The 12,929-nt window shown below is 54.6% G+C and overlaps 3 protein-coding genes across 3 annotated transcripts; 2 read left to right on the top strand and 1 right to left on the bottom strand.

Moving 5' to 3' along the window:
• Positions 1 to 1,778: 1,778 nt before the first annotated feature.
• GLRG_05416 (uncharacterized protein) lies at positions 1,779 to 4,788 on the top strand (the record flags this gene model as incomplete). Its single annotated transcript, XM_008096101.1, has 3 exons — positions 1,779 to 1,784; positions 1,977 to 4,505; positions 4,561 to 4,788. The coding sequence occupies 3 exons, from the start codon at positions 1,779 to 1,781 to the stop codon at positions 4,786 to 4,788; spliced, it is 2,763 nt and encodes a 920-aa protein (XP_008094292.1).
• Positions 4,789 to 6,445: 1,657 nt separating this feature from the next.
• On the top strand, positions 6,446 to 8,558 carry GLRG_05415 (calcineurin-like phosphoesterase; the record flags this gene model as incomplete). The annotated part of the gene is made up of 3 exons (XM_008096100.1): positions 6,446 to 6,557; positions 6,629 to 6,740; positions 6,803 to 8,558. 3 exons carry the CDS (start codon positions 6,446 to 6,448, stop codon positions 8,556 to 8,558), a joined length of 1,980 nt encoding a protein of 659 aa, XP_008094291.1.
• A 1,408-nt stretch (positions 8,559 to 9,966) lies between these two features.
• On the bottom strand, positions 9,967 to 10,963 carry GLRG_05414 (ubiquinone/menaquinone biosynthesis methyltransferase; the record flags this gene model as incomplete). Its single annotated transcript, XM_008096099.1, has 2 exons — positions 9,967 to 10,633; positions 10,695 to 10,963. 2 exons carry the CDS (start codon positions 10,961 to 10,963, stop codon positions 9,967 to 9,969), a joined length of 936 nt encoding a protein of 311 aa, XP_008094290.1.
• Positions 10,964 to 12,929: the final 1,966 nt, after the last annotated feature.

Raw genomic sequence — 12,929 nt, 5'->3', positions numbered from 1 at the left:
TCACTCTGCTATAATGGAGATGGGGTGAAGGCGAGTGATGGGCCGGCTAGCCAGCCCTCTCCTTTTCTTCTTCTTTTTTTTTCCCTTCTTTCTTTTCTCTTTTTCCTATCCTTTTGTTTCCCCATCTGTTCTTTCTCTTTTGCCCCCTGCAAGCGCAAGCGCAAGTGCAAGTACCCGTCGGCAACGCCACAACGCCAGAACGGTAGCCCGTCAGTTGATAGCACACGAGCCAGGGGCTCTTACCGCCTTAATGCACGAACGACGACAAGGAAACCGGACGACTCATGTGTTTAAGCTTAGACACGCAAGCACGGCACCGAACAGACGACAACTGCGCTGTGCTATGAGGTAAAGAAGCTGGCTGGCGCATTAGGTAATCTTTAATGTGCCTGGTCGGCATCGATTCCCCTCCTGTCTCCGCCCCAATCTGGGCCGAAGCAGGCAGGGTGCCTACGTAGTAGTAGTACACTATTCACAAATAAAAGTCCATTATTTGGACTAGTTCCACCGGTCTCTCCCTTCTCTCTCCTTTCCCATCGTAGAGGACAGGTTGCTGGGCCTTGGTGAGCCACCTTGAACTACCTACATTGTAGGTAGTAGAAAGTAGCTACCTACCTTGCTAGTCATTCCCTCACCCGACGTACACACATTGACGGTCCATTACCACTGGCAACTGACATGCTGACGGGGCACGTGACGGGATGGAGACTTTACTGTATTCTTGCCAGACCACTTTGACTGGCCGCTTGAGCCTTGAGGAGTCCGGTTTAATTGACGCTAATGCGGCCTGAGTGGCGCCCTCCCCTCCGGTAGGTATCTAGGTATCTAGGTATCCATCAGCGTATGTCATCCGCCGATTAGGGAGTACCTGGTACTTCCACCTCTGGTGCCTCCACTTGGTTGGTTCAGGCAGACCGCTCACTTCCGACGGTTGTCTCTGCAAATAGCCATGTACCCATCTACTTCGACCCTCAAGTATCTGATCTCCACGACGTGGCCTTGACCTGGTAGCGCCTCTGCCTATCCATCCATTCGCCCGTTCAGACGTTTTCTGTGCGTGCTGTGGTCACTGCTGCCGCTGCCGCTGCCGCCGCCGCCGCTCTCTGACCTGCAGCAGAGTAGGGGGTAATTGCCTGGCCTGGATACGCCCGTCCTGTCTGTCTGCACCTGTACTGCACTGCCCTGCCCAACCCCATTTCTCCAAGGTTCACACTGACCGAGAACCATTGACACTATTGGCCTTACCGACTCGTACAGATATCTACCAACGACTTCCACCACCACCAACTCTTTCTGCCTACCTCACCACTACGGCACAGCATAACATTGCAGAAAACCCGCCAGCCGACTGCCCGCCTTTGACGTCCTGGTTCTGTCCCCATCCTCGCCCGTCAAGTGCTCTCAACAGCACCTTTCGCCGCTTGCCCTTTTTTTCCCTCTCTGTACGCAACGGCCGGCTTCCACAGTCGTTTTCCCCAACTCTTATCGTACGCTGTACATACCGGGTGCCGCTCTATCGCCTCCTCGCATACGATACTGAACATCGCGGCCGTCTCGAGAATCGATACCTTTATCCGTATCCCAAATCGACTCACTTCAGCGCTCGCTCTGGAGAAATCACCGCCTCCTTTCTTCGCCGCGCCTATGCTGCCCCCTACCCTTGACAGATGAGACTTCAACGACGCGCTCTTTACGAACGACATTCTTTGGATCACAAGTGGTGCATTCAACGGAAACCTTGGCTTTTCGGCCTCCCTGCGGGTCATTCGCTTTTCTAGATGATGGTGCGTACCCCGTCAGCAACCTGTCATGTTGGCTGGACCTTGAGTCGTTCGCTTTTCCAAAGGCCTTGCCCCGCGACTCGTTGAACCGGTCGTAGCCCCCCCTCGAATCTGGTGTCTCGGGCTGCCTGCTTTTTTCCACTTGAATCCCTTCCGTAATATGCCTCGGTTGCTGACTCTCCTTGCTATCCACAGACCTCATCTAGACCCCGCGCCGATGTTGGCGGCAGCTTTGCGAGTCGACGCGGTCATGCTGCCCAGCTGTCAATCTCAGACCCCAGCCACCATGTGACTGAGACTATTGGGACTCTGTACGGAGACGAAGAGGATTACTCAAATGACCAGCGACCTTCAAGTTTTCTTGGATCCTCCTACTCCGATCAACCCAACAAGCAGGCCGAAGCCGACCCCTCCGCCGAAGACCCCCGTAGACAAATGCTGCGTTCAGCCTCGGACAAGACGGGCTTAGGAGCGGGACAAAACGGATCTCCCGCGCTTAAAAAGTCCCAGACGATGCCGACGCGCTCGCCTAGTCAGCGAAGCAACTCACACGAAAATGGACCCAAGTCGCCGCCAATGTCCCTGCGGGATGTCAAAAACGAGTCCTCCCAGTTCCCCCTGGGTAGCATCGAGAATCCGAACGATATTGCGCAGGAGCTCAGCAACTTGCAAGCCCTAAGACGCATGTCTATGGATGTTGGAAACAATGCTGACCCCGATATGCTACCCTTTTCTGGTCTCTCCCTTGTAGCGATGCCTCCAATCGCCCCGACGGGAGATGATGACGAAAACGACCCTTCGAGACTGCTGTGGGTGCCTGCAGCCGTTCATCCAGAGCTTGCGCCAACAGAGTTCAAGAATTTCTTGGAGGACCGCGTCAAAACTATCAGGAGACGATCGGGCGAATCCAACGACAGCGGTATGAATCGGAACGACTCCAGTGGCGGTCTGAGGCGGAAGAAGAGTATGCTCTCACGGCAGATCGACAATTCCGGAGGCAGAGGAGCTGTGGGCTACGTTGATGGTGCCGAGAGGCTCGGACGGAAGAGCTCCCTCAGGGACTACTCGACTCCAGAGCTCAACCTGAACGAATTGGTCAAGGACCCTACCAAGGTAGTGCGAGAGCTTGCCCAGGAAGGCCAAGCTGAGGGTGCTGCTGAAGATATGCCCATTCTGCCCGTCGCCCCCGGCATGGGACTTCGTCGATCGACCAGGACAACTTACCGAAAGAACGGCAGTGTACGTTCTGGGGATCGTTTGCCCTTCTCGAAAAGGGTCACAAACCGGCACGGTCAAACAGACTCGCCCGACTCGGCTGATACGGTCCCCCCTCTGCCGTCCGATGTGCCCGAGGTGCCTCCTTTACCTAACCTTCAACGAGTTCAGTCAGAGCCGGTGGCGGAGAACTTCTCGCGTCCTAACCGGTCGGTACGCCGGCAGCACAAGTTTTCTCAGGAAATGGGCGCATTATCTGATGGTGCATTGTCAGAGGTCGAAGAGCCTGCGTCTCCTCTCAGCACTCGTTCCGAACAACAGCATCCCACAAGGACATCGTCGTTTTCTGCCGACACGAAACAAGCTGTTCCGTCCATTGTTGAGTCGCCAACAGTAGAGGAGAATGGACAAAGGCAGCAGTTTCCCCAGCGATCGTCTTCGCAACATGCAAGTCAGCAGACACCCTCTCAGTCTCCAGTGGAGGAGCCTCCTGCTCGTTCGAGCAAGCGGTCTGGGCCCAACAACTCTGTACAAAGCCCGACGACTCCTGCAGCACCTCAACAGCCACAGGTACAACACCCGAAGCACCCCGCCGCTGCTCCCAACCAGACGCCGAACGACTTGGGTTCCCACTCATCCGTCTTACCTAGCGGCGGTGCCTCTCGAACAGACACTTTAACTTTCATTCCGACCTTGCCGGCAGAAGAAAAGAAGCTGGAGGAGAAGAGGACTGGGGGCAAGCTCAGGAAGGAAAGAGATGACGACGCATCCAGCGTCTCATCAACGAAGTCTTCCGGGGGGTGGTCCAAGTGGCTTAAAGGTGGCAGTGATGACAAGGACAAGAAGAAGAAGGATGAGGAAAAGAAGAAGAAGCATGGCGCAGAAAAGGTACAAGACAACGCCCGACTGGATGTCCTACAGAACTCGATCGAAGGTGCCTCTACCACCAAGGGTAGAGAAAGCATCATTGTGGATCGCGACAACGTGGACACCAAGCTCGCAGAGGAGCGGAAGAAAGAGAGCAAGAAGACGGAATCCAAGAAGGAGAAGGAGGGCGGTCTCTTCGCAGGTCTCTTCGGTGGCGGTAAGAAAAAGAGCGAGAAGGAGAGCAGCAGCAAGAAGAACCAGCACCTGCGCGTGTCGGAAGAAGTGCCGTATCGACCTCTCAAGCCTGATGTCGATTATCATTGGGCCAGATTCCCGCTCCTTGAGGAACGAGCGATTTATCGGATGGCTCATATCAAGCTTGCAAACCCGCGTCGGTCGCTACTGAGTCAGGTTCTGCTCAGCAACTTCATGTACAACTATCTCGCCATCGTCCAAGCCATGCATCCTCAGATGCAGGTTCCACAGTCACCGCAACAAAGACGGCTGGAGGAGGAGCGCCGCCGCAAGGAGCAGGAAGAACAGCACCTCGCACAACAACAACAACAACAGCAGCAGCAGCAGCAGCAGCAGGATGGGGCAGAGCAGGACACTACGGGCCAGTACAACTTTGAGTACCATCGGGTATGTTAAGCCACAGTTGCACATATCGGATTTTTGAAGCTGACTCAATTCCCAGGGTGACCCGCAGTACGGAGACCATCCTCACGATGAGGTGGACTACGTGGATGATGCTCAGATTTACGAGTATGACCACGGCGGCGACATTGACAATGGACGCGGCAATGGCTACAATGGCCCTGACAGCTACGAAGCTCAGCCTGGCAAGCAATATTACCACGACCAGTACGGGCGTGATGGCGGCGATGATGCAAGGCGTAGAGATGATCGAGAGGACATGTGGTAAATCTCGGGGAATGGGTGAGAAGTGAAGAGGGCGGCAACGCCAAGCCGGGACATACATTGACGAGCAGAGAGGTCTCCTGGTGTGGTCCGGATCATCGAGCGAACCCGTTTAAAGGCGCTGTATAATCTTTCAAACGCATGTGCATAAGGCGGAGTTCATGGATTGCAAGTTCGACATGTATTCAGGAAGGGCTTTTGCTGAAGGTTCGGCGGAGTCTTAGGTGGCCCTCTTTTTCCTCTTCTTCTTTGTCCCCAACATCTTTGATCTCATCATTGTTACTATCCCATCGGTTTGTATTGTGGTGGACGGAGGTATGTTTGGCGAAGCACATGTAAACAGATAGCATAGCGACCGGGACGATCTGAAGGCTGCTTAAGTTCGATGATGTTGTTGCATGGGGACGAAGAATAGAAATATACCACAAATACGTCGACATAGTGTATCCGTACGGTGGATCCATAAATATTGACCACCAATTGTCGTTGGGCCGCCGTTCTGGCGTTGGCGTGGCCCGCCTTATACTCAGGGTTGGACCTCACGTGCCCAAGAGTGGTGTCCAGAGCAGTAGTTATATACCTATAGTGTCTGTTTATGTATGGGACGGGACAAGAAGACAGCCTGCAATGGAGTTGTGACAAGACCTGCAGGCTATGAGAGGCCCGAAAGCCCCAGTTGAATTCTCTCATTTCTTCTAGTTGTTGTCCATGAAGGTGAACCAAGGGGCTGGTCGGCGTCGTGTTTATCCCTGACAGGTCCAATTTGGGGCGCCTCACTAATTAACTACCTACCTGTACGTAGCAGGCACGGACAAAATGGGACCCAGAGGTAGGTATGGATCACGGGAGATGGAATATGGAAGAAAGGACCTGTGTTGATTTAGCGTGAGGCAGGTATCCAGTCCCCGCTGCGGTCGATACCTGGATGTGGGTGCCCCAGTACGGATATAGGTGCTAGGTATCCGTAGGCAGGCGTCTACCCAGCGAGCTTCCCGCCGTCCTGTCTCGCTTGCCACCCCCCAGGATGCTGAGCCTGAGGGCTGCTCTGAGAGAAAGAGCACGTTGGCCCCTGCCAGCTGTAAGAAGCCACGCTAAACCGTTTAGGGCAGCAGCAGCCTCTTCTGGCAGTGCGCCAATTCGTCCGTTCGTTGCTTCCACCTACACCTTGCACTTTTCCTTAACCTCCAGAAAAATATCACCAGCCTTGTAAGGGGAGCTTATTCCTTGTCTCGTCGCAAACATCACCGGCTGCTTCTTCCAACCTCTTTTCCATCTCCGTTGATACCCAAACCTCCCTCTCTACGACCTCTCCGAACCGAGCGACCGGTCAACCACCCGACGACAACACCGAGCCCGATCGTCCCCTGTGACCTCCATCGCCCAATCGACATCTCGCGATTACCCTGACAACAACCTAGCATGGCTGCCGTGAGTGCCTCCTTTTTCTCGTCACATCGAGCTTCAGATGGCAGTGGAATGTCTTCGTCGGCGATTCGTCTGTTGTTGCGCCCCCTCCTTCATATCTGTCCTCGTTACCGCGATGCTCCTTCGTCGACCCCCGGCCGGACCTTGACAGCTCCTACCTGTCCCGCTTTCAAGCCCCAGTACTGACATGCCATCAACGTTGATAGCCGCGTCCATACAACAACAACCCGGGCTACATGCCTAACGGAGCTTCTTCAATCCCTCCTGGAGCTGCGCCGCTACTCCCCAACCAGGGTCGTGTTATTCAGACTGGCCCCATCCGCGTCCTGTGCATAGCTGATGTTCGAGGTATGTCGCTATTCCATCAGATCCCGTCCCCTGGCCAGCCACGGAACTCTAGCCTGATTTGTTTGAAATAGGAAACCTCACATCCTTGAACGACCTGGCAAGACAAGCACGAGCCGATCACATCATCCACACCGGCGACTTTGGCTTCTACGACGACACCTCTCTGGAGCGAATTGCAGAAAAGTAAGGAATAAACACTTCACGATCCTACACCCGACCGCTGTCATTCTGACATTGGTACCAAGGACCCTTAAGCATGTTGCTCAGTACTCTCCTCTGATCTCGGAGCCCGTCAAGAAGGCGATCCAGCAGGGCGGCCCTGGGCCCGTCAAGAGCCGATTCCCCGCAAACGAGCTCCCCCTTTCCGAACTTCCTCTCCTCCTGAGCGGTGAGATCAAGCTCGATGTTCCGGTATACACTGTCTGGGGTGCCTGCGAAGACGTCCGCGTTCTGGAAAAGTTCCGATCCGGAGAGTACAAGGTGCAGAACCTGCATATCATCGACGAGGCCCGTTCGATGCTCCTCGAACTCGGTGGGGTGAAGCTGCGCCTTCTGGGTCTTGGCGGTGCTGTTGTTATGCACAAGCTTTTCGACAACGGCGAGGGCAGAACCACCATTGCTGGAGGCCAGGGAACCATGTGGACCACCCTTCTCCAGATGGGCGAGCTCGTCGATACCGCCCACCGAGTCTACGATCCCACCGAGACACGCGTCTTCGTCACCCACGCCTCTCCCGCTCGCGAGGGCATCCTGAACCAGCTCTCCGTCACCCTCAAGGCCGATTTCTCCGTCTCCGCTGGACTCCATTTCCGATATGGCAGCTCCTACAACGAGTTCAGTGTAAACCCTACCCTCGACCACTACCGCGGCAAGCTTGCCGCCTCCAAGGCGTCCTTCAACGACGTTTGGGAGACTGTCAAGAACGAGGTTGAGCCGGCCATCTCTCAGAACGAGGCGCAACAGAACCTACTCAAGAATGCCCTCCAGATCGTCGAGAAGATGCCCACTACTGCCGCCGGCGGTAACCCCTTCGGCGGCCCTGCTGCCGGCCAGGCTCAGCTCGGTCAGGTTGATGAGAGCGCCTTCAAGAACATGTGGAATTTCAATTTGGCAGATGCCGCATTTGGCTGGTTGGTGCTCGAGATCCAGGACGGCCGTATTGGAACCGAGATGCGTGCCCAGGGCTTCAACTTCTCGCACAGAGGTGCTAAGGCGGCCCCGCCCGTTCCCTCTGGACCGGCTAGTGCGAGCAACCTCCCCGCCTCAGTGCCTCCCTCGACGCAGACCACAGCTCTCCCGCCTACCAGCAGACAGTCTTCCTCCCAAGCACCCCCTAAGCCTGCTGTTGCAACGCCTCTGCCGCCTGCCAAGCCTGCGACTCCTCAGCCCTCTACTACTCCTGCGCCGCCCGCCGTACCCCCCAAGGATGAGCGTCCTGCACCCGCAGCCGCTAACGGATCGGCCAATGGCCCTGATCCTGTCTCATCGCCTGCGCCCAAGACGCCTGCTCAGGACATCATCGGTCTGTTCATTATGAATGTTAGTTCCGAAGAGCAGGCGCGCGAGCTCTTTGACGGTGAGCATAGAAACAATATCCTCAAGGTCGAGAAATGGGGCAACTCGAACAAGGTTGTCCAGTTCAAGACCGGAGAGGATCGTGATGCCGCTCTCAACAGCTTGCCCGAGGACCTCAAGACTCGTGCTCAAGAGGACCGGTCTCGTCCCCTGGTCAAGGTCTTTCAGCACCGCGAGAGCAAGTTCCAGCCTCGCGGCGGTGCTGGCAACTGGGGCAGCAGCAGAGGTGGCGGGAACTCGGCGAACACCGGCAGCGGTTACCGCAGCGCAGGTGGCGCCAGTGACTCTGAGAGCACCCGCCGTGGTGGCCGCGGCGGAGGCCGAGGAGGCCGCGGAGGTGAGCGGGGACGTGGCCGTGGCCGAGGCGGACTTAAGGGCGAAGGTGGTGCCTCGCCTGCTCCTGGCCCTGCCACCCCTGCGGAGTAGGACTCTTCGCTCGAACCCTTTGATGAACTATGGAAGATGGCGCGGGCTTCGGGATCGAAGCGAACTCAACCATCGAATGAAGTATTTGGAGCCTTAATGGCCAAATTTGGCCCCTCGGGAGTAGGGGAATGAAGGACAAAAAACAAGAACAGTTTTTGCCCAGTAACGAAAGGAGAAAGGGGAAGGGCCAAAGAAGAAAAAAACAAGTGCTACCAATTCTTGTACGCGTACCTTAATGAGACAGCTTGAGTGGGAGACGGGGGTATTTTTCTCGAGCTGGACGGCAGTCTATCCGAGAATCTTTTTCAAAAGAAACATTTCTTTCTCAATTCCTCTCCCGTTTATCCATGCTGGGAGTTCTTTGATCGATGAGGGACTAAAAAGAGCATTTTACGGCTTCGGCGGGGAGTTGGGAGAGCAAAAGGGAAGGCGGACTTGAGGGATGACGATGTTTCGTCTATTCTGGTTGGTTTATCCCTCTTGGAAGGCGGAAAATGGCTGTTGGGGGTGTCGGAACGGATAGATTCCAATTCAACGTCCAAAAACAAACACGCGTTTGTGTACTGCTCCCATGGGGTGAGTGAAATCTCGAGGGCTGGTGTGTAACAGAGTGCCCTGCAACTATCACAATACCGTTCGTGTGGGGGAGCGGCCCATTCCTTGAGCCCGGTGGTTCGCGCAGTCTACCTAGGTAGGGAATGCTTATAGCATCGCTCCAGGAAAAGATTGAAACTCTATGGTGAACGGGCATTGCAGACTTCGGGAACTATCAATTGTCGATGACGTTTCGATTCCCATCCTTCATCGCCCTTGATGAAGATGTAGTAAGGCGTCAGAACGTGTCCTCACTTTGACTCGGATTAGCATGGCCTTGGTCCTTGGCAAGGTGCACGAAATCCGTCAGCGTACCAACTCGGCTCGCACAATGGGCTATATCGCAAGCACCGGTTTCAGATGTTGGCTGGAAGGTAGGTACAAGTGAGCTTGATGCTTCTGTCGAGTGACAACCGTTAGTTGCCTCCTTTGAATGTGTCGAGATTTTAGCGCATCGGATAGCAGAAAGCTGTACCTCTTCAGCCAGGAATTTCGGGTCACTGTCAATACGAGCCTATTTCACACACACACACACACACACACACACACGAGAAACTCAAGCACCCGAGAAGATGAGCAACATGTCTGACAATCTGGTCGTAAGTGGCTGTTGTCCAGGGCTAGCAGCCGCCTTGATACACATTCTTTTTCGTGTGGAGTCTATCTGGGTGCCCACCGTCTATGCAGCCATGCCATTGATCCGTATTTCTTCCCGTATTGTTACAGATACACACATTGTACATAAGCCTTGCCGGCTCAACCCGCCCCTTCATTGGGGCCCTCCTCACACCTCGCCTCTCCAACCCCTAATCGCTTACGCGACAGGCTTCATACCCTTGTGGATAGCCGCAACGCCACCTGTGAGGTTCTCATAACCGTCACCCGAAATCACAAAGCCGGCATCCTTAATCATGTCCCTGAACTCTTCTTGGCTAGGGAAGCGCTCGATACTCTCGACAAGGTATTGGTAGCTGTCCCTGTCGCCAGCAACAAGTTGGCCGATCAGGGGAATGGCGCTAAAGGACCAGCGCTTATAAATGGTGTTGAAAAGCGGGTAGTTGTCCGCCTTGCTGAACTCGAGACATGCGAAGACGCCGCCGGGCTTGAGTACGCGGTAGGCCTCGCGCAGAGCGGCGGGGATGTTAGTGAAGTTGCGAATGCCGAAGGCGACGGTGTACAGGTCGATCGAGTTGTCCTTGATAGCGCCCTCGGGTAGTTTCTCGGCGTTGGCCTCGAGCCAAGACATGGCGGCCTGCTGGGAGGCGGGCAAACTCTTTGATCGATCGCGGCCGACAGCCAGCATGGAAGGGTTGATATCGGAGATGGTGACGCGCACGTCGGGGTTGTGGTTGAGGTTATGCGCCGTGTGAAGCATGCGGAAGGCGATGTCGCCAGTGCCACCGGCAATGTCGAGGATGTGTTGAGGAGTTGGAGGGTTTGAGGCCGACAGGCCCGGTTGGAGGCCCGAGACGAAGTGGTCTCTACGATTTAGGTGTTAGTGGTGGTGTAATGGGATGCACTGGGTAAGGAGGGGAGACGTACTTCCATACTCTGTGCCAGCCAAAAGACATGAGATCGTTCATGCGATCATACGAGTCGGCGACGCTGTGGAAGACGCCGGCAACACGGTCGGCCTTCTCAGATTCGGGCACGGTCTTGAAGCCAAAGTGTGTTGTCTTGCTGTCAGCGGACGAGTCGGATGTGTTGATGGACCGTGGGGCGATTGCGAAGGGGCGAGAGACAGGAGCAGGTGATGGTCTCGAGAAGGATCGCACGCTCCATTGGGAGCGGAGGGCGCGTCGAGATGCCATTGCTGAAGAATGGCTTGGTGTCGCGGGAGGGGAGGTCCTAGAGGCGCAACGAAGTCAGTCGATCAGTGCTTGGGAGAGCTTCCAAAGATGGATTTTGTGGTGGAGAAGGGAGATCTGGTGTGGCTGATGCACACTACTTCGGTAACGCCGGGGTCAAGCCACATTCTGAGAAGGATTGGGGTATGGGGCGATCACCCCATTGTATAAGTAGTGGGGTTGACTGGTATCCTACCTTTAGACGGTGGTCTCATTGGATGCGTTTTCAGTCGTCTCCTCCTTGCGTGCTGCCCGGTGATGGGCGAGGACCTTGGCGAAGGTGTGAATTTGTTGGCGGGCGAAATAGGCGATAACGCAGAGGAGCAGTGTGAGCATGAGAACCAAAACGGCGATTTTGGTAGCGGGACTCATATTTCAGCACTTGATTCCTGTAGTTGAATGGTTGGGTTCTTGTATTTCGGAGCTTGCATACGAGGAGAAGGAGCTGTCGAAGGTTGGTGGTGAAGTCTAGACTCTAAACTTGCTGGTTTCGTGGGCGGATGGAGGAGGTGAGTAAGTAATTGCTGTGATGCCTGATGTCAGTAGCGGGTATGGAATAAATGCTAGCAAAATCTCTTGTTCGCTATGAACAATACTTCTCTCGTATATCCTGGCAAGGCTGCTTTGTAGAGCCAGGCACCCAAAACCACCTCACTTACACCAGCGGCATCCTTCACCGAGACGCGCCACTCACCGAACCACCTACCTGGAACTGACTTACATTATTAGGCAGGTACCTAGGTAGGTACCTACCAATATCGGCAAGTGGGTCATCATGAGGGCCCTTTTCATCGGAACCACGGACACACGGTTTTCCACGCATTGATGCACTGTACTGTATGAGCACTGTCGGGCAACACCCTTCAAGACTCGGACACCTCCCGGCCCTGGTGATCCATTCTACCGCCATACGAAATCGATCTACGTATTACGAAATCATTGGGCAATGGATCCAAGCTGGGAAACGCAGTTCCCCCCGACAGTGTCAAAGGCTTGCAGTCGCTGTCATGCACGAAAAGTCAAGGTGAACCAATCTCGCAGAGTACTACGAGAAAGACCAATTGACCATTATGAAGTGTGACCTTCGGGTTCCTCGATGCTCGGCATGTCATCGACAGAATGAGCAATGTAATATCACCGATCGCGTGACGTACTCTTACGCTGCTGTCAAAAGCTTACAAGATCGGATCGCCGAGCTTCAAAATAGGCTCGATATCCTTTCTCGAAACTCATCTGACCAACCTGCCAAGGCGTCTGAGCTTGGTCACTTTAACGATGTCCGCAAAGAAGCCGAAGAGATCGGTGTTCTGGCTATCGGAAGACCTAACAGCTACTCTGAGAGGATATACAGTGAGTTCTGCCCAGCCTGGGTCTCATGTGTTGGACCGCCTCTGTGAATACTGAACATTGATCAATTTTGCGCCTCCCAGTGGGTAGTGCCACTGGCTCAACCTTTGCCCGGATCTTCTTCAAGCAGATCAACCTGGAATCTCTCCCCCCATCATTGCGGTTAAAGCGTGGGGACTTCTCTGGCTTGGACCAACAGCTTCTTCGAAGAAATGCAGCGCTCCCGCCACAGCCAGTTGCAGTTTTCCTCTTGCAAACGTATATCCGTCGCGTTCATATTTGGTGGCCATTCATCTCGCTTCCATACCTGAGGAGAAGCCTCGCAAGCATCTATGAGGACCCAACACGTTGTACTGCATACCAGAGATTTCTAGTTCTCTTGGTTCTGGCTTTGGCTTCTGCCACTTGGCCCGAAAGCCAAGAATATCGGAGAATGATGGACCTGAACAGCCCAACCGATTACTTTCAGACAGGGCTTTGCTTCTTTTTCAACTTCCACGACCACCCGAGAGACCTTCAGGGTCTTCATTCCGTACTCTTATTGGGCTTATGGATGCTAGAATCGAATATTAGGAGCCATGGT

The sequence above is a fragment of the Colletotrichum graminicola genome, assembly GCF_000149035.1.
Source record: "Colletotrichum graminicola M1.001 genomic scaffold supercont1.18, whole genome shotgun sequence".
Classification (NCBI taxonomy): Eukaryota; Fungi; Ascomycota; class Sordariomycetes; order Glomerellales; family Glomerellaceae; genus Colletotrichum; species Colletotrichum graminicola.
The sequence above is the reverse complement of the archived record's forward strand: the minus strand, read 5'-3'. Positions and strand labels throughout refer to the sequence as shown.